Raw genomic sequence first — 22,438 nt, 5'->3', positions numbered from 1 at the left:
TTCAACCACCAGCTCGGAATGCCAAACTCCAGAATCAAAGAAGTGTTACTTTGTATGAAGACAGAAGCAGAGAACTCAGCCTGTATATACATGAGAGTCGAACTAAATCTTATTGATGAAAACGGACAGAAGATGAAATACTAAAAACTTTATGAAAGTTTAGAAGAAACCTGTGAAATTATATTAGGAAACTGGATACATCAGATATCTACAAAAACTAGATTAGGTTAACTTTAGATGTAAATAAAAATCTTTTGACAAAACTACAAAACAGCTACAAATTATAAATTTAAACTAATGACGAAACTTCTACACGTAAATACTGTACAGAAAATTGACGAAGCCAAAACCAAGCTGATTTTTAAAACGCCTGGATGATTGTAACTCTATTTATCAATCATTTAGCCAGCCCACAGCCTACAGAAAGTGTGTTAGGAATCAGGTTTTCCGATTTTGAAATATTCCAAGGAAAATACTGTGTGCGGCAAATACATTAAAATCTTTTTGAGGGTAGCGACTTATTACCCACGCGGTATTACGGCTGACAAGTAGTATTAAGTTTTCCCGATATGTATGTTTTTTTTTTCTTACCTTGTGCATATTTCATCGCTCCGCTCATATAGACATTGAACTGCCACGTTTTCCGTCCATCTGCTGCCTTGTCTGCCTCACGACTGTTTGTGCTCGCTCCCCTCTCCGCGTCACCTCCTGACGTCACCTATTTCCAGTACATTCCACGACTGCCCTCTCCGGCCTATATATCTCGCCGCCTCGCCTTGATCGGCGATCAGGTGTGTGTATTATCTTGTTATAAGCAGTGGGAGCTTATACCGTTCGCACGGCTGGTCCGTGCTGGTTTTATAACCTGTGTGGAACGTTCTTCTTATGGCTGGGTGAGCAGACTCATATTTTATTATGTTTTTATATTAACATCTTTCTTGCTCCTGGTAGACTTTGTTACGATTATCAACTTTGAACCTTGGTCCCTTTCGGACTTAACTGTGCAATGGAGCACTACCCTCACTTCTGTGAAGGTTAATAACAGTGATGAGGGAGTATGGTTGGCGGACTAATAAGTGACTTGGAACTTTACTAGTGTGTTGAAATGAACGTTATTTCGAACTGGGTTTGCGCAGCCTGCCCCCTGCCTGTTCTATTATACCTTTACCTGTGTTATTATTTTATCCTTTTCCTTTGCTCTCTTCTTGTGTTTTGCCATTATCACTTCCCATTCTCTTTTTTCTTATAAGAAATTGTAATGGTACAAAATGGTTAATCGTGGTCTACAAATCTGATTGGTATTCTTTCCATTCAATTGTTTAAAATATTGCCGATCTTGCTGTTTGAAGCAAAGTGAATTCGGTTCGGGGATTAATATAAAGATAATACGGTAATTGCATTTTGGCATCCCAATGCTTAGGGAATGTTTCATTCCACTTGAGTAAAAATTAATTGGACACCCTTTTCTAAAATATATTCGTGGTACGTACTTCCTACGATGTCGATATCATTGTGATAATTTGGATCTAGTCATCTGTATGCTATTATAATGTAATGCCAAAGATAATGAGTTCAATTATTATGTACCATGTATGTAAGTCCTTTTTTCTTGATGCCGTTGTAATATATGTCTTGCTTTCTTAAAAGCCTGCTCCTTTGGGTTTTGTTATTTATTTGGCATCCCTTTCATATTAATTCTAATGCTCCTACCACGGAATACCTCTAGGAAAGGGCCTTACTTTGTGTTCTGCACGCTGTATTTGTGACGAATTGCGTATTGCCTCTTGCACGCTTCCCTCTGCTTTAATTGACCTGTCACCTAAATATTGTTCACTACCTTATAATTAAGGGAGATTCTCCCCTCCTCTTCGCTTGAAATCGTGTTTAAACTGGTCTAACTAAAAGATACGTAACAGTAGGTAGGTTTAAATATCCATCATGGAATACACAGGACATGCTGTGCGCGTTTTATCACTGTGCGTTTATTTCGTTGTGTTCTGTTTTCACTACACTTTACGATACAATGTCGGGCTAAAGACAGGGAACACCCTGCATTCCTTTCAACATGTCAGATCATCAGCCTTGCAAGGAATCTCTTCAGTTAATACGTTACCTTTTTTTTCTCTCATTGTCTGCATCTAACTTTTAGGCGTTCACTTGCTGATAATGTCTAAAGGAAAGCGCAGTAGGAGATATTTTTAAATTAGTGGATGTCCAATAATAGTGACTATTCACCGGACAGCAGGTGCCTACGATGACCACAGGAGGGAAGCGGTCCGCGAAGACTCACGCTGCCCTTCAACCCATGTTTGTCCACCCACTATTAGAATGGGATATCTCATGCATTGTTAACAGGTATTATCACCCTACCACAGACCAAATTCTCCAAGTGTGACGCACATCTTTACTCAGTTATTCTGCTTGGTGCTATCGAGCACTACACAACATGGAATTCATTACTTCCCCAAATGGGTAAACTAAATTTAACATACAGCGGTTATAGGTTTTATAAGCAGAGAGAAAACAAGTCTGGCCAAACAGTATGGTTTTGTCATAAAGGGCTGTCACCCGCGTATACCGGTAAAGTTATAATTGCAAGTGACAATAGAGGTTTTTTTTTTTTTAAGTGAAGCAACCCACCGGTGTGTACCTGATGTCCGTGGGTTTCTCAACCTCCTGTCGCGTATACTTTGTGCGTATACTTTTGAGACTGGTTCAGGTAAAGAAACCTACCCTTACTACTCCACTTCTTGGAGTTCGTCAATTTTAATACTCGTGAGTTCTCTTGATGAGAGAGGTGCCAGTATCAAGAGGGCACGCAGTTGCCGCTGGCACTAAGGGATGATTCACACTATGAGTACGATCACAGTCTGCTCACGCCACGGTCGCAGTCCGATCACAAACAGTAGGTATTGACATTAGGACGAGCAGCCTAAGGGCAAGCTCCGGTCTTGACCACTCAGTTGAAATCAGGCCCTTGTTGCTGTACGATGTCAGGCGAGTTCTCCACGAAAGAGTTGGCAATTATTGCGATTGCGCTGGATGATGATGATGATGAAGAAGAAGAAGAAGAAATGTACCGAGCTCGATAGCTGCAGTCGCTTAAGTGCGGCCAGTACCCAGTATCCGAGAGATAGTAGGTTCGAACCCCACTGTCGGCAGCCCTGAAAATGGTTTTCCGTGGTTTCCCATTTTCACACCAGGCAAATACTGGGGCTGTACCTTAATTAAGGCCACGGCCGCTTCCTTCCCACTCCTAGCCCCTCCCTGTCCCATCGTCGCCATAAGACCTATCTGTGTCGCTGCGACGTAAAGCAACTAGCAAGAAGAAATGTGAATAAAAAATGTAAAAGGAGGACATGTTGGATACATCCAAGTTTAATTGAAAATGAAAACCTACAACCTGTTTTCCAGTCAGTGACCGGGTCAAGGATGTAATGAATGAATCATATATAGGCTATTATTACGATGGGGTCGCCACTCCCAAAGTGATATATTAATGAATGATAGATGCTATGAAATGAGAATGGAGAGTGTTGCTGGAATGAAAGATGACAGGGAAAACCGGAGTACCCGGAGAAAAACCTGTCCCGCCTCCGCTTTGTCCAGCACAAATCTCACATGGAGTGACCGGGATTTGACCCACGGTATCCAGCGGTGAGAGGCCGACGCGCTGCCGTCTGAGCCACGGAGGCTCCCAAGTTTAATTAATAGGAAAAATGAAGGGGAATATTATACTCTCTTTCCTCATTTGATGGACGATGAAAATAAATTTTTACAGTACTTTAGAATGAACATTGGTACCTTCGAAATGATCCTGTCAAAAATTGCTCCCGAAATTCAGAAAACAAACTCAACATTTAGAGAAGCCATAACTCCAAGGCAGAAGCTGGTGTGGGGCCTTAAAAGCGCAAGCACTACTGTACACTTGCACGTGGTGTATTCAGACTGCCGGTCCGCTCATGGAATGGTACGATCACGCTCCGGTCAAATATTCTTTGGGAAGATCGTTGCTTGCTCGTTCTCGTACCGTGACTGTACTGTGATCGCTAGTGTGTACAGTTCCTAACAGTGGACCTTGTCGCACAATTCCGATTACACTTTCAAATATCTACAGTCATTATATGGGTAGAGTGGGCATTTATCCATTCAAAGAAGAACTGGCCAGGCTCGTGAGTTTTGAGAGTGGTTCAGGTAAAGAAACCTACCCTTAATGCCCCTCTTCTTGGAATTCGTCAATTTTAATACTCGTGAGTTCTAAGACGACACGTTTCGACATTTTGGTGGATAATTGCAAGCGTATTTAAATGATTTTGAGTGAGCCCTAGTGATGATACTGAAATATGTTACTCACCAAAACATTGTCGAGGCCCTGCGCCGTACGGCAGGTAAGTGAAGGGCTTAACATTCACTCTCTGTTCCTCTGAGAAGCGACCTGGATCAAACAAATCTGGCTCCGGAAAATGATTAGGATCATTTTGAAGAGCCTCGACCGGTATGACGACTGCGGTCCCTTTCTCCACAAGAATTGTTCGTCCACTGTCGAGGGTCAGGTGATAGGGTTTGGTGCACATCCGGGTGATAGAGTGGAATGGCGGGTACTTCCTCAACGTCACTGTAAGAGAACAATGACTCAAAGCACAAGATCAACTTCAGACGATATTTCCAGAAATACAATAACAACACTATGTTATCTTACCAATTGCAAGCTTACTAATCACGTATTAATATTAATACGAAGAGGAAGAAGAAGAATTTGATTGGACAACCTAGATGGCTTCCTGCGTGCCAATGTCGACGTTCTGTTTTATACAACTACGTCGTAAAGAAACGTATTTCTGTTGAGCAATCTATGGCTGCGTTTTGATTTATTTTGTCGGATAAACACCAAATGTATCACCAGAGATTGTTTACATGCTGACATCGCAGGACACGGAGTACCGAATTGATTTTTTACTTCAATAATTCGACTGCCGCATTTGAACCCACGACCTTGGAATTCAGAGGCTGACCCTCTACCACTGATCCACATTAGGATCACTTATGGTAACACGGTCTACCTCCTATACTTAATGATCTGTATATTCTCAATGATATCATGCAGCATCATGATTTCATTTCTCCAGTATAAGTCATCTTTATTCACTGAGTTTATTGTATTTGCACTGAACTAAAATTGTGTGCGACTTAGTACTCATTGCGTACTGATCGTTGTAGCACCAAGAGTTTTTATACTTAATTTGAACCACTTTACGCGTGGAAGCAATCCAAAGAACAGTCGAGAACAAACAGGAGTGGATTAGAAAAATTTACAATACATATTTACTGATCTGTCTCTGTCTTATCCTTGGCTTTGACAGTATGAAAGTGACTGAGGTATGAGCGATGCTAGTAATGCCATTCCTTCTGCAGTCAGTCCCTGCTATGAATGGTGTGAAAATGTTGCTCATAGGGTCGGATGCTGCATGCATTTCAGTGGACTTGGCAGACTGATATGTAATAGCAACTTCTGGCTCGGTGAGGAAAGCAACGAGAAACTACCTGGCTCCTCATTTCCCTAGTACGCCTCTTCACTGATGCCTAGACCATCTATGACAGCTGATGGCGGAACTGTAGAGAATCCAACCAGCCCTTAGGGCTGAAGAATGAACATACATACATTTACTGACAGGGATAATCGGAGGTAAACATTCGATGTAAATAACCACCGCTATTGATTCAGAATTCGCCCCTTCATTCATTGTTCTGATCAAATTATTGAAATTGTTGTATTAAAGGACAAGTGCCACCACATATCGCTTCAGGTTTAAAATTATTGAATAAAGCTCTTCGTTCAGGTTCGTAACGCAACTGCAACTCAACTTAGATTCTGCTTCATCGTGACAATTAAAAATTGAAAGCTACGTCCTTCGTCTATCAATGCAAACAATAAGCAACATTTATTATTCACTCTCAACTGATGCAGTTCGTTTGGTAGCATCATTTATCACTTTTATGTTAAGCAACTTTTACAGTAAATAACATTTATAAACTGGTTAATGAGTTTAAAAGCTTCCCATTTGAGTCAACTTCTTTCGCAGACTCCTCCCACGCCCTCTGAAATAGGTGTTTCTTTGAATAATCTTCTATTTGATAGTTGAATGAACATGGACGTCCTTCTACTGCTGCTACTAATTTTACACAAAACTCTTATTTTTATAATTCAGACATGGTGAATGAAGATTTCTAGATCACAACACACGTGAGCCTGTATCAGCTACAGAATCCCACAAAGTTTGCCTTAAAAATGACACGTACCGCTGCATCATGAATTGTCATGCAACAGTTGCATCCAGGTTATGTTGCAGTTCCACCAGGTGACGAAGTTTTTCGAAACACAGGTGTCAAACTGATTTGTAATTAGAAGGTGATATTTTTAGAAATCATTTTCCAGTTGCATTGCACCGGTGGACGAAAGACCTAACGCGAAAAGTTATCGCTTGTTTGCCACCACTAGTGTGCTTCCGTATCTGGAAAAATGGTACAGAATAGCATAGAGAAATTCTAATGGACCGTGCATGGAACATTGTACGTGCTACTCTTACAAAAAAAATGTTCAACCTGGTCAGAATGCAGGAATTATTAGTAAATGAAGGCTGCTCCATTGATGACAATGTTTCTCGGTTTTATCTTTTTTTAAATAAGTGTGTTTATTTTAGGATCACCTGTCTCATTTCGACATGATTCCTCCATCAACTACGAAGATATTACCTAATTGGTCAATGATGCAACCACTTTGTTCAGTTGCTTTAATTGAACTCACGTAAACAGTATACGGCCCGTTTGGAGTCATCTCCCAATGTTCCATTGGCCTTACACGTTAAAAGCTTAGGCTATATTATTATTTTGTAAACAAATCATCATCATCATCATCATCATCTACTAACGGCAATGCCTTCCCGCTGTAGCCACATCTGACGATCTTCTGCTAGCCTCTTCATGTTGCTATATGAATCACATGCCAATTCACCGACGGAGTTCTTGATATATTACATCCTTGGTCGACCTCTAGTTCCCTTTCCCAGTGCTTTACCTTCAATGACGGTTTGGAGAATATAGTTTCCTCTTCTTTATCACATTTAATAAATATCAATCCACTTTTACGTTAAAACAAAGTCTTTTTTTAGCCATCCAACTTGTCTTTGTAATTCTTTTCCAAAACCACATTTCATCAGCCTCAAGTTTTGTTTCTTCTTGTTTCCCTAATTTCCAGGTTTTGCATCCATACAGTAGCACACTGTAAACAAAGGTCTTCAGAAACGACTTCCTGGTCTACAAACAGAGATGATTGTTTAGGAATATTTTTTTCTTTTTTTGGAAGGTTTGTTTTGATACCATTACTCTCTTCTTAATTTCTAAAAGGGATCTGTTATCAGTGATAATTACACTACCCAAATAGGAGATTTCTGTGACTTGTTCTATCAGCGTGTTATTCAATTTTAAGCGTTTTCTATCTGTAGGTTTCCTTTTGACTACTATCATGAATTTTTTTTTCTTTATATTTATTTCTAGTTTAAACAAATATACCCGTAAAATTACATGATTCAAAACATGTTAATTAGGACCCTATTTTGTTTGAAACTTGGTAATTACCATTCTTCGCAGTTTACTCATAAGAAAGGCAACAGCTAAGAGAATAATAATAATAAAATTAATAATGTATTTAATGCCTGGTGGTTCAGGTGAGAGCGCGCCGGCTGCTCATCGCTAGATTCCGTGGCTCAAATCCTTGTCAATCCATGTGAGATTTGTGCTGGACAAAGCGGAGGCGGGACAGGTTTTTCTCCGCGTACTCCGGTCTTTCCCTGTCATCTTGCATTCCAGCAACACTCTCCAATATCATTTCACTTCATCTGTCAGTCATAAATCATTGTCTCAGAGGAGTATGACAGGCTTCGGCAACAGGCACAATTTCTATGTTTCATGCATTCTATTTCTGACCCGGTCGAATGACTGAAAACAGGCTGAGAAACTTCATAATAACACCCTTATTGTTTTTACGTCCCACCAACTACTTTTATGGGTTTTGAGACGCACGAGGTGTCGGAATTTAGTCCGGCATGAGTTTTTACGTGCCAGGAAATCTACTGACACGAGGCTGGCGTATTTGAGCTCCTTCAAAAACCACCAGACTGAGCCAGAATTGAACCTGCCAAGTTGGGGTTAAAAGGCCAGCGTCTCAACCGTCTGAGCCACTCAGCTCGGCCAGTTATGAGACGTAGGAAGTTACCAGAGATGCAACGTTTGGCTCTACAATTTCTATTGTCGCTATTTCTGTGAATGCTTAACTCATGGTCGGAATAAATGTGGCAAATATATATGCAGATTTAAGAGAATAAAGATTTATATAGTAATGCATGCCAGAAGAACCACGTAAAATCCATAAATTTGTCACGTTTCATGGAATGATGAAGGTATTTCCAACTTCACTTACCTTTAAGTACCATATCTAGGTAAATCATTTCTTCAACAGCTTCATATGTTAGCCCACCATTATGTTGCATGAGGACGTCATCTATCTCCTCACGAAGTCGAGTCTGGACTTCAGGATTGGACGCCAGTTCGTACAGAGCAAAGCTCAGAGTGCAAGTTGGTAAGTGAAATCCGGTGAAGAAGAGCAAAAGGGCGTAGGATGCAATGTTTTCATCAGTGTACTCTGGAAAACTAAGCCATTTCTAGTAACAGACAGCATCAGACTATAAACAAACATAATACATAACATTTTACTGATGTGACATTTCCGTTGCGTTAATAGTAAGGAAATGTCTCGGGGACTACGTTCAAGCAGCAGTTAATGAAGCAAGGATATTTGAAAATATAAAACAAAATAGTGCTTTATTTACATTCCCTGGAGCTTGAAAAATAGCAAGAATATAAACTTTAGCAATATTAAGAATTTCGTGGAGCTGTACAAAGCTTTTCCAAAAAAACTAAATTTATTAGGTGTTTATGGTAGTTACTGTAAAATACCAACTAAATAATCCAATCAGAGCAGCAGGAAAGAAGCGCTGTAAATAGATCAACTCGTGAGGTCGACTATTCTCTTTTCCCAACGCTCTCTATAGCCCCTTTCTTTGAACACTCGAAATGTGGTTTTCTTATATTCGTAGTTATTTTTCTCTTCTTTGGAGGGGAAATATGACAGATTTTCCTGTTATTCGAACCGCATTGTCGGCAGCACTGAAAATGGTTTTCTGTGGTTTACTATTTTCCAAGCAGATAAATGCTGGGACTGTACCTTAACTAAGGCCACTATGGTTTCCTTCCCACTCTTAGCCCTTTCCTACCCCATCGTCGCCGTAAGACCTATCTGTGCCGGTGCAACATAAAGCAAGTATACACTGCCGGAAAAAAATTAGTACACCCTCTTAGAGTTTCCAATTCACTGAAGAGTTATTGTTGAAACAGTGGGTATAGAATACATGAAATGATTATATTTACAGATCAATAGTTCAAGCGGTACTGAGGTACCAGGTGTCGATCCATGTCGAATCACCCATATTAGCACGTGGTGTACCCTCCAAGGGCGACAACGCAGGCGCTGATTCTGGCATCCATTCGATCATACAGATAGCGAATACTGTCTTGGGATACATTATTCCACGCCTGTTCGAACTTTTCACGTAGTTCTGCAAGAGTTGTGGGTTGACGAGTGGCGCATGTCAATTTTCGTCCCATCATATCCCGCACGTGCTCGATGGGAGACAAGTTCGGAGATCGTGCTGGCCAGGTAAGTTGCTGCACGTTTGCAGAGCACGTTGAGTTTCACGAGCAGTGTGTGGGTAAGCATTATACTGTTGGAACAACACATCACCTTCCTGTTGCAAGAATGGATAAAGAACGGGTCTTACAACATTCTGCACGTACCGAGCGCTGGTCAGCGTTCCCTCCACAAACACCAAAGGAGAACGAGAGTTGTAGCTTATCACGCCTGGGGTGAGGCCAGTGTGTTTTGGACGAATGCACTCGGAGACAGCGCTCCCTAGGTCTATGTGCTACGCGCAAACGACCATAATTTACATCTAGATAGAATCTACTTTCATCGCTGAAGACCACGGCCCTCCATTCCATCTTCCAAGTGATCCTCTGACGGCACTAGTCGAGACGTACACGTCGATGCTGTGGCATGAGTGGAAGACGGGCTAGAGATGTGTGTGCCCGTAGTCCCACTGCTAGTATCCGGTTGGAAACAGTTCGCATTGACACTTCTGGGTTCACAAACCCTCTTATCTGTGCTGTGGTAGCTGTACGATCTGCCACTGCTGCCTTTACAATACGACGATCTTAGCAGACGTCCAGGAACTCGTCTACGAGCGTGAGAATGTGACCATTGTAATCAGCATCGATGCACAACTGACGCAGCACGTCTAACTTGTGTGGCAATTCTCCGAAAAGACTATCCCGCCACTGGGAAAGCCAAACTCGCTCAGTTGGCTGTAGGAAGCAGGAGAGCGTCTCCGTAGCATGGCGCCCATTTGCTTCACACGTTTGCATCACACTGAGCCTTATGGCTGTAAATATTCCCTATTAAAGGGTACATGCAGATGGCGCCCTGGCAGCTATGTCACTACGCTATCTGTTGGCGGGCGACGTTGAAACCATTATCAGTACATCTACTATCCCACAGGTGGCATCTGCCGTCATCGGATCAAAACCGATGTCGTCTTTCCAGGTGTAATAATATGTTCTTTTTCGGCAGTGTATATTACACGACGCATACAAAATGAACCTCATGCCAAATTCGGTCTAATGCCTTATAAAGAACGAAAAATGTAACATTGTTTGGTATTCCATTAATTGAAGTTATTTTAAGCCAAGATGATATTGAAGTTCTTGAATAGTTTCGAGAAATAATGAATTTTCACAAAGCGTTAAGTTCATGGAAATGCATTTAAATGGAAACAAGGCATTTTCAACCGTGTTAAACTAGATAAACTCATATCAGGTATATTTAAAGCGTGAGTGAATGACAATAATTATTGTAAAAATATTTATCCCAGAAAAAATTTTATTATTCAGGAATATGAACTGTAAAATGAAGGCAGTCGCTAATGAAAAATAAACGCAAGCGAACTAAAAATTTATCGAAAAACTTGAGAAACACAAACAGAGAATTTGCTTAAGTATTCGCCAAATTAATCAATCTGCATTAAATTAAAACTACAATTGTTGCATTTACTATTTAGGAATGTCTTTGTTAAATATTATAAGCAAAATCTTTACATATACTGCCTGAAAAGGAGCATACCTTCGTTTTTAGAAAAGATGTTCTGAAGTGTCATACTGATGTACCAGTACTTCCTTCCTATTTTCTTTATACACAACAGAACATTGCAACAAGAAAGCATAATAATAACCTGTGCAACAGAATTAGAACAAATATTTACAATTGTAGAGTAATAAGAAGAAGAAGAAGAAGAAAAAGAAGAAGAAGAAGAAGAAGAAGAATGCAAGGTGAAGAGAAATACATTGGATTGTATGAACATGCCAGAAGATCCTCACCTCTCACACGTCCCATGATTAAAATCAGTCCATCAGGATAAAGAAAACATGGGTAGAAGATAGAAACATTGAGAGTGAAATAGCGGAGGTGGAATATTTATCCAAAGAGAAACTGCGGAAAGCAGAAAGGGGGGAGAGTATTTTCAGGAAACTAAACGAGGTATAGCATGCTGGAGAACGAAGAAATCCTGACGAAAGAGACAAGAAACGGAGAATGTCACGTAACTTTCCAGCTCATAGAAGTCTTAAATTAATACAAATAATAAAACAGGAATCAGAAAAGATTTGAACGTGGCCTATCCTATGTATTTTCGTGGAGTCGAAACGTAAAACTGCAGGAAATGATGTTCTAAATCTGTATTAATAATGTCCATCCTCGCCAGTGCTGCGTAGCCTCGTTGTTCTAAACACTTCATATGGCAGAGTAAGTCATCAGTATTAGTTGTCTGAGTGTTACTTACCTATATCGACATCACCGACTCGAATTATATTTCTCCCTTTCACGATGGTTCCCATACGTTTAATATGCATCAACATATGAAGGTAATCATTCCGGAAAACTCTGTTTCTCTCTCGGTACAGGATGATCTCCTTGATGAGTTGCAGGAAAAAGTACTGTGCATTTATGTCCCAAAAACTGGAACAAGACACGAGATAGCACCAGACAACTAACAAGAAATATTAAACACTGCTGCTGTAAAATAAGGTTATAATTCCATGTTAATTTAACTATTGTTTCCTCAGAGTCCTTCATAAAACTGTCTATTCAAGGTAAATTATCTCTAGAAATTAGCGTGCAGGCCTTTGGTCAGAGGGGATCCATTCCCGGCAGGGTCGGGAATTTTAACCATCATTGGCTAATTTTGCTGGCACTGGAGCTGGGTGTATGTGTTGTCTTCATAGTCATTTCATCCTCATTAAGACGCGCAGGTCGCCTACGGCGTCAAATGTAAAGACCTGCACAAGGCGAGCCGGACATGTCCTCGGACACACCCAGCACTAAGAGCCATACGCCATTTCATTCCATTTTTCTCTCTAGAAACACGTATGAGATTTGAAAACAGACAACGAATGTACATTTTAGTCCTATGTGAAAAAATGAACACAAGAGTTCGGAATCTCTAAGTGGACAGTAAATGAATCTGTAAGCAAAGAGCTTCGATTGCCCCCCTTATAAAACTACGTGGTTGAAGAATTAAAATAAACTGATCACGCAAAGGTGTTGCTGAATTATGAACGGTTTCAGAGATCCCTAAATTTATATAGATATCTTCACGAACGAGGCATGGTTTCACTTACCTAAATGCTAAAAGAGTTTACTAAAAACTGCTTTGTCCAGTTCGTCCGTACGCCCTACTGGACCGAAATAATTTTATTTTATTCTCTCCAGAATTACCTGCATTGATAGGTCTCCAATTTCAGTCAACTATCAGTAATCCTAAAATCAAATCATTAAATGATCACTCGATTAAGTGAGGAACTTTCTTGCAAAGAGTACTCAAGTCATTTTTAACATGTTTTGCTTATGTGTTAAAAATTCTTATTAGAACGACATGCACGCGTGTTTTCAAATCTAAATTGGGCATGACTGTAATAGTTTTTGCTCGGTTTTATACTGAAGCACGATTACGTTATTCTAACGAGAACTTTTAACACAAAATCAAAAATGTGTAAAAAAAATGACAAGTGGTATTTGCAAGAAAGCTCCTCAATTACTGGCGGAGGCTTACCGTAGCCCGCAATACAATCTGCACTTAGCGTGTTGAACGCAGTTAAGGATCAATATCTTTCTTCATCTTCTTAATCTGTTTACCCTCCAGGGTTGGTTTTTCTCTCGGACTCAGCGAGGGATCCCACCTCTACCACCTGTCCTGGATCTTCAGACTTTGGGTCGGGGGATACAACTGGGGATAATGGCCAGTACCTCGCCCAGGCTGCCTCACCTGCTAAGCTGAACAGGGGCCGTGTCGGGGGATGGGAAGATTGGAAGGGATAGACAAAGAAACATGTGAAGGCCGTGGCCTTAAGTAAGGTACCATCCCGGCATTTGCCTGAAGGAGAAGTGGGAAACCACGGAAAATCACTTCGAGGATGGCTGAGGAGGGAAAGAACCCCCCTGTACTCAGTTGACCTCCCGAGACTGAGTGCACCCCGTTCCAGCCCTTGTACCACTTTTCAAATTTCGTGGCAGAGCCGGGAATCGAACCCGAGCCTCCGGGGGTGGCAGCTAATCACACTAACCAGTACACCACAGAGACGGACATCAATATCTTTACGTAAATATATCGGCGACAGCCGCAATGACAGTTGGAATAGTGTACATCATATCGATAGCGCTACGTGTGAATCACTTTATTATTGAAAATATTACTTGCCAGACAATCTGGGCTGCCACAACGACAAAGTTCCACCCGAAACAAAATAATATAAAACTGAAACTAATCATTAAACACACAAAAATAAATCTAAAGCTACAAAATAGTTCGTAAAAACCGAGCGAGTGGCTGGATGGTTGGGGTCACATAGCTTTCAGCTTGCATTCGGGAGATAGTGGGTTCGAACCCCACTGTTGGCAGCTCTTAAGGTGGTTTTCGTGGTTTTCTATTTCCATACAAGGCATATGCTGGGTTTGTGCATTAATTACGGCCACGAACGCTTCCTTCCCACTACTAGCCCTTTGCTATCCCATCGTCACCATAAGACCTCTATCTGTGTCGGTGCGACGTAAAGAATCGTAAACAAAAAGTTCGTAAATTATCAATCAGCATCACAATAAAAGAATCTAAAAAATCACTTCACACATAATTAACTGGTAATACAAATCCCAAAAGCAAACGTTCAAAATAGTACCCGGACAGCGCATGGAAAAATTTTATACCAAGACATGTTTTCTGGCCTATTTATAACGAATGCTGCGGACCAGCATGGATTTCGTCTTCATAAAATCCCATTGCAATAAGAGAAAACACCATTACATTCATAGGAAATCGGTGTGTGCGTTGCCAATTCACGAGCGTGAATAATTGGGCCGATAATACTTGATAGTTCCGTGAATTAGGATATTTATTTTTCTGAGATAATTTATCGATTTCTTTGTTCAACTGAATGCAGACGAAATTGAATGCTTTTCTTCTTTCAATAGAACAATACTACAGCCCATAAGCTACAAGCATGTATTCGTGTTACCAACATAACTGCTGTTACTAGCGTGGAACCGCAGCAAAGAAACATACCTGGCGCACATTTCCTCTATTCTTCTTCTTCTTATTTTTATTCCCACACTTGTGGGATCACGAGTGCGAACTGCATAGTATATGTGTACTAATAATAATAATTTTGTTTGCTTTACATCACACTAACTACCCTTTTATGGTTTTCGGAGACGCCGAGGTGCCTGAATTTAGTCCCGCAGGGCTTCTTTTACGTGCCATTAAATCTACCGACATGAGGCTGTCGTATTTGAGCACCTTCAAATACCACCGGACTGAGCCAGGATCGAACCTGCCAAGTTGGGGTCAGAAAGCCAGCGCCTCAACCGTCTGAGCCAGTCAGCCTGACATATGTGTATTTAGCCCTGTTTTACGACTGCATGCCCTTCCTGACGTCAGTATTGCATGTTTCTGTGGAGATTGGTAGTGTGGTGTGTTTTCTGAATGTGAAGAGGAAACTGTTGGGACAAACACCCAGTCCCCGAGCCAGAAGAATTAATCAGATGCGATTAAAATCCCCAACCTCGCCGATAATCGAACCCCGGATCCTCTGAACCGAAGGCCTCAATGTTGACCATTCAGCCGAAGAATTTGACCGCACAACATTTCCTCTATGAAGAATTAATAGGGGTTTATACGATTCCGTAATAAGAAATACGAAAATATATTCAATATTAGTTTGAGACTTAAACATCTTTACAAACCAATTACTCACCTACTTCGTAAGATTTTTGGAAGCGAATTGTACAGAATCAGTCTGATTTGTTTCCATGACCCATGTTCATTAAAGGATTCTCCAATCTTAAAAAACACAGCCTCAGGATCACTAAAAGAATTGCCATGCACACCAAATGCGCATCGCACAACAACGTCGACCGAAAATTTCCTGAGTAATGACTTCACTTCTACACCTCCTGAAATAACACAAAAATGTCAGGTTTACTGTATGGTTTTTCTACTTCCTTAAAACAAAATGTTACACAACAGGAGATTGCAGACATACGCACGGGAACTTGAAGTGGCAATTGTAATCATGCACCATACATACACGTTCATTAAAAGCTGTTATAACTTTCAGCATACAGCCTGCTAACTTCTATGAACTATTAATTTAGGTGTTTTCACAATTCTATACTTGCGGTTAGCTTCGCGGCCTTGTTTAGTTCCACAACTCTTACCATTAGCTGATTGAAAGCTGAGTCGAAGCATCGTCGTCTTGCCTTGTCTTCCTCTGCTTCTCTTTCCCTCCATGACCGAGACCATTATTTTATTAGGTAACCTATATTCCTCCATGGGCCTCCCGTGATCACATAACCAAAGTCTATTGATACGGATATCTTCATCCATCGAATTAGTACTATAAATATATGAATAAGATATTTTGAATTTACTCAGAGTTCTTGCAATTTCCTCGTTAACGACCGGCACGCTTTTGAAGCCTAGCTGTCCGGCTATATTTACATTCCTTGACCGTGGGGTGCCAGAATTTCCTCAACTCGAGACACAGAACAGTAGATTTGTGAGAGTTCGGCCGCCACTGCCACCACAGACCCCTTGAACGAGGCCTCCACCTCATTGACTGTGCTGACTTAGAGTACATGCTTAACCCACATGACCTTACTAGAGCGGTTGGCTAAGAGAGTGCTTTTAACCTTACGTGACCTTATGCTGGTTACGCGTTCAAGCTTAACCTTACAGCCCACGGGTTCGACCAAAGGCTTAAGGGCCTAAGACCCTCGTTCGAAGCCTAAGAGTACAAGCTTTAACATAAAAGACTCAAAGATCAACATAAACGGGCTAACCGCATAACAGAAGAAGCTCAATCTAACAGACTTGAAGTTCGTTACCCGGGCTAACTGCAGGCCTCACGATACGCCGACCACGCGTTAACCTAACTTAACCTCCCAGGACTTGGAGTTAAACTTGGAACAAGATGGCGGCTATAAGGCTTAATACGTACCGTATGCTTTTAGACTTCAAGTTCGATACCCGGGCTAACTGCACGCGTTAACCTAACTTAACCTCCCAGGACTTGGAGTTAAACCTGGAACAAGATAGCGGCTATAAGACTTAATATGTATGCTTTTAGACTTCTCTCTCTCTCTCTCTCTCCGCTGAACAATGTCAGCCCCATCTGTCGTTCTCTTACCTCCCAGTAAATCGTGTTTGGCAAGATACGAACGAGGGAATCAAGGCCAATAATCTCGGCCAATGCACTGACACTTCAGTTAACAGAAGTGCAAAACCAGAGCTGTATTAGGTACAGAATACAATGTCAAATCTACGTATTGATTTGTTGTTAACGAATTTAATATCCATACGGTTTTTTATGCTTCCCCATAATATCAACCATTCATAATCTCTGACAAGTTTACGCAGCACATCCTCAATGTTTAAATGTGATTTGGCGGAATCTGAGGATGTTCCTGTAGAACGAAACGTGTCATTGTGGCATTAATGTCTCTTTATGTTATGGTGTTATAAATAACGTACTTCGTGCTTCGACAGACTGAAACTTTACATTAACTGAGTCGATATTGAAATGAATGGCTTACTTCTTCTTGACGAATGTTGTTGAAAATCACCGAGATGTATGCCTTACTTCGTATATGAATATTGGTTCAGAATGTGGTTTAACATAAACACATCAATTTTAAATAATTTAGCCGTATATATATATAGCAATTCTTCCTATGAATGCGCCGCATCCTAACCTGCACTCACTCCCGTGTACAGCATTTAACTATTATTATCCTTAAATGACATTCCACAAATGGCATTCTTATTATAACATACCTTTTTAATTTATTTACCAAAGCATCTAAACACAGGGTTATATAGGTGCAGAACTGTTTATATACTTTTAAAATCATTTTAAGAGATTGCGAATTTAACAGTGTTCATATACACCACAAGAACATAAAAAGTACTTAAAAATGAACATCATCATAAAACAAATAACATAAAATGGTTAACACAACAGTCGCAATTATCTCTTTGAAGCACAATATATCTATTTGTAATGAAAATGTCCATAACATGTTTATTTCTTCTATATGTGCTTAAAATAGTATCATAAGAGTGATTTTGAAACTCTTAGTGTTTTGGTGTGGGTGGTATGAGGTGGTATATATAGCATACCACCATGCCAGTAGGTCTCTAAAACTTTCAACCTATATATATGCTAAAAATTACAAATATACCACATTTTACTATTATTTCTCCTGTTCGAAACCATGGTGAAAATTAATACAATTATGAATTTGATAAAATTATGTTCATTTATTACAAAAAAAGGAAAAACAAAACACACAAATAAAATATCATAACAAACAAAAACTTCCTTACAGAAAAATAACATTGCTTCACTAATTACCAGCAACGCTGTCCTAAAGTTTATGAAAATCCTGGAAACATGTTTTGTTTTTACTGAGGCACAATGGAACTTGTTATCCAATATAGACTCTTCATCAGATGGAACCTCACACAAAATTGTCTCTATTTCGCTGTTTTTAGCTTCGCCATTCGGTCCTTCAAGCGAAATTATCTGAAATTCCGATCGAAATTGTCATTAGAGAACGGAGGCTAACAAACTCACGAGCAAGTGGAAATAATACTAAATGAAATAACATCCATCACAGCGTTATATGGGTAAGTTTGGTTATAGCATTCACGGTCCATGTTTGTGTGGTAAAGGGATCGTGGTAAATAAAACATACCACCCATTATTCCCAAGCGAGGAACATGAACGTTCAAACGCACAGTAAAGTGATTGTCATATACCTTAGCTCTAATATGTAGTGAAATGCTCAGCTGAAATAAACTGCACAAATGTAGGTTTTTACAGCCACAATCCGATAACAAATGGGTGACGATCCGATTCTCATTTCTTTGAAGTACAAACACTCTTATGCAACCGATAAGAAGAACGGATCATAGCGTTCACTCCATCCGCAAAGCAGAGAACTAGCAGAACAGCACTATGTGGTGGTAGTAGAAATTTACCATCATGCCACGTCTCCAGAATGAATTGAAAAGGTGGTCTATGTTTCATACCACCATGCTTCAAGGAGTTATTGGGAATTATTAATCCTGCACTAGGTTCTTCGTTATTTTAGTTTTGAAAATTCTCAGGACAGAAGCGTTCTGTGTATCTTCAAGCAATTTGTTGTATATAACAGTTAAATGTTACCGTAATGGATTGATACTATAATTTTAGGAGTGAGCAATGTCCTTAATTTGTTTTAACGTTAATACGAGGGTCATGTGTATAACAAATCGAACCCAACATTTCTCAGGATAATGTACAACCTTTTACCTAATTACGACTGGAAAAAGCCTGTTATTATGTAAGAATTATTGTTTTCCATTGCACATAAAACTATTTTCGAAATATTAGCACAGATATAAATATTTTGTGTACGTTATCAGTTGTCGACAAAAGGTGTTTCAAGAAAAAGTTAATACACTAACCTGGTCGATATTTTGGAGCTTCAGTCTCCAAATAGTGAATCATTTCCCTACACTCCACTGCCATCAAAGGGAACTGATTCTTTACTTTGTAGAGAGTAAAACCTGGCGTCAGCAAGGATCTAACTGCTCTCCACCTGAAACAATTACATCGAGTTATTTCAAGATCAGACAAACACCGGAATAAAACCGGTGTAGAATCTAAGCACTGTCTGTATTATATTTTAGGATGAACTTGACAAAAAGTACGTTAAAATATGGTAAGTCTGTACACCAACGTGGTGGTGATGGTGAGGATAATTGTAGCTCTAAGTGGCTAAAAATCAAAGTCACCCAATTATAAATCTTTTAAAACTTTGGATATCTTGCAAAGGAATAGAAGGGCCTTGCAACGGTAGGAACTGAAATAGTTCTAAAATCGTACATCGGAGTGGACAACAAAGAACAAGAGTTATCTAAGTTCTATCTGACAGGAAAGAGGCAGGGAACATTTATAAAATTTGGACTTTCACGCAACCCTTGTTATTTATTATTGTTACTATTATTATTATTATTATTATTATTATTATTATTATTATTATTATTATTATTATTATTATTATTATTATTATTATTATTATTATTATTATTATTATTATTATTATTATTAAAGCTTCCTTTGAAACTTAAATCCTTAAATTGTATCACGGTATAGAATAATAATAAACATAAGAAGAAGAAGAAGAAGAAGAAGAAGAAGGAGAAGGAGAAGGAGAAGGAGAAAATAACCTGGAGGTTATCGTGTTCAAGCATTATGTAAGACTGTATCCTAGTGACTTAATTTATTTCTTTTCATTGGACTGTGCTAAAGTAATGGTGTTCACTTCATTTCGTAAGACTGAACCTTAAAGGCACAGAAGGCTCCAGATAATGGTGTTACCCCATTAATTTCAAGTTCGTCGACGAGTGTATCAGACGATAATTACTTTCACAATTTGAACTGTGCTAATTTTTCTCATCGTCAAAAACTGTGATACTGAATTTATTTGAATTTATTCGAAGTGTTCGCGTCCAACCCTACTAACTATGCAACTTGCGAATTTTTCGAATAATGTCGTGTAACGATCTTTAGTGCAGTGCGGTAGAGAAGTGTCGTATCAGATTCCATTGACATTCTGTGCGAAGTCCACACATTTATCTACTCCCTTCATGGGATTTCGGTGGAATAAAAGTTAATTGAATATTCCCCGCTGCACGCAGACATCAACAGACGTCAGACTCCTACGTTCGAGTCTCATCCGAAATTCGAAGGTCGTCAACCGCCGTGGGATAACGTGGTGCAATGGTGCTGAGAAGAGTTCTATGGTGAGGGGTAAGGAGTTCGACAACGTGGGACATCACCGACGCCAACGCCGAGGGACGACGTATCTCCCTACCTCTACCTGGGCATTCAAAATCTCAACTGTTCGTCTGTAAAAGGTGATATAATTTGTCGATTTTTAAATAAACACAAGTTTTAACTTGAAAATAACTTATTATACTACCCATCTCTCTCTGACTCTCTGAGCATGGACAGTACACGCCCTGGCATCAATCCAAGCTCTCCACTGAACTGAAGTACGGGCGTTCCTGTTACAATACGTTGCAAAACTGCTGAGTGTCATTGTTAAAATTCTAGGAATGAACTACACTACGTTGGAGTGCGATGAGTGCCCTCTTCTATCTTCCCCTTCCCAAACCTTCCGCTCACGTAAAAGAAAATTATGTTATAAAGCCTGGAAGAAACAATCAGGAAACAAGGAGTACGAGAAATAACGGTAATGTCTGGCGATGCTAAATGTTGTGAACACAGCTACAGATAATAATTTGCTCAGTGTTGCCGGGAAATTTGGCCTTGTAATGCGGACTAGCAGAGGTCGACTCTTAATCAATTACTAGGCAGGCAACAATCTCTTCATAACCAAGTCTGAATTCTTACACATGGCGTTCATCTCGAGAGAAGTCCTGTAATCGGATAGACTAAATCCTCATCAATTTAAGGTGGAAGTCTTCAGTGAAAGTTGCCAAAATATCTCACGAAGGTAGTGATGCTAACTGGACACATACCGGACACATATTAAATCAGGCATCGTTAGTTTCAAAGAATTTATCATGTAGTAAACCTAAACCATGGATCAGAGATGAAACATGGATAACCATAAATCTACGAAAGAAAATCAAATAAGATGGATAAACCAATGATGATGAAATACACAGATAATGAACTAAAAATACAAAAATATGTTCAAATAGCCCTTCGGAAGCTGAAACCGTTCAAGGCTGCATGAGAAGAGAGTATTGTAATAAAATGATCAATAGTCTCGATAATACGGCAGTAGAAATCTTGCACCCAATCAGTAAAGAAACCAGAAAAACTAGTAAGCCGTCTGATTGGACAAATTCAATCTACATTCCAGTTCACAAAAAAAACGCCGGAGCAATTTCTAAAGCTACAAAACACTAGCCTTGGTATCCCATGCTAATAACATAATCACAATCATATAATCATAAAGGAATCAAAGCGTATTTTCTGACACAAATACCACTAGAGCATACTTAATTCGTGCCAGGAAAAAGAACTCTTGAACAGATTCCGAATATCCTAAAAGTAATTGAAAAATGCAGAGAATTCAACGTTCGGGCATTTATCTGCATCGTCGATTATAAGAAAGCATTTGACTGCGTGCATTGGCATAAAATGTGGATGCTATTGATTGAAATGGAAACTCCACTCCAACTGGTCAACTTAATACGATAGGAAAAGGCGTCCGTCAAGACCGTGCACTAAGACCTATCTTATTCAACATATGTGGAGATTAAGGAAAACAACTGAAAACTGGCAGGGTGGTATCAAAATAGGTGGAAGAATTAATAATAACCTGAGGTACACTGATGACACCACATTAATAGCTTCCTATGAAGTCGAAATGCTGTCTCCTTCACAGAGTCGAAATGGTAAGCAATGAAGTAGGCTTACTTACTAATAGAGAAAAGACCAAGGTAATGATCATCAACAGGTCAAACCGGTTCGGAAATACGAAACATGTGAGAATTTGAAATTACAAGAATATGGTAGTATATTGCCATAGTCACAAAAATGCGCCTGGTCAGCAAACTACCTGTACGCATGCGAATGTTGGACGCTGATGAACATCCATCTTCACTATGCAAAGTATGAATGCCTTCGAAATGTTCTGTTG

The 22,438-nt window shown here is 39.8% G+C and overlaps 1 protein-coding gene across 1 annotated transcript in view; it reads right to left on the bottom strand.

The window, feature by feature from the left end:
• LOC136875651 (cytochrome P450 6k1) overlaps nucleotides 1-22,438 on the bottom strand; it is a 44,176-nt gene that overhangs the window by 8,156 nt on the left and 13,582 nt on the right. Inside the window, exons 4-8 of the mRNA XM_068228090.1 lie at nucleotides 19,224-19,357; nucleotides 15,466-15,664; nucleotides 12,003-12,178; nucleotides 8,474-8,695; nucleotides 4,355-4,615 (exon numbers count right to left, since the gene is read on the bottom strand). Of these exons, the coding sequence (XP_068084191.1) occupies nucleotides 4,355-4,615; nucleotides 8,474-8,695; nucleotides 12,003-12,178; nucleotides 15,466-15,664; nucleotides 19,224-19,357 (992 nt within the window). The remainder of the gene's footprint in view (nucleotides 1-4,354; nucleotides 4,616-8,473; nucleotides 8,696-12,002; nucleotides 12,179-15,465; nucleotides 15,665-19,223; nucleotides 19,358-22,438) is intronic.

The sequence above is a fragment of the Anabrus simplex genome, chromosome 6 (genome assembly GCF_040414725.1).
Source record: "Anabrus simplex isolate iqAnaSimp1 chromosome 6, ASM4041472v1, whole genome shotgun sequence".
NCBI classification, from domain to species: Eukaryota; Metazoa; Arthropoda; class Insecta; order Orthoptera; family Tettigoniidae; genus Anabrus; species Anabrus simplex.
The sequence above is the reverse complement of the archived record's forward strand: the minus strand, read 5'-3'. Positions and strand labels throughout refer to the sequence as shown.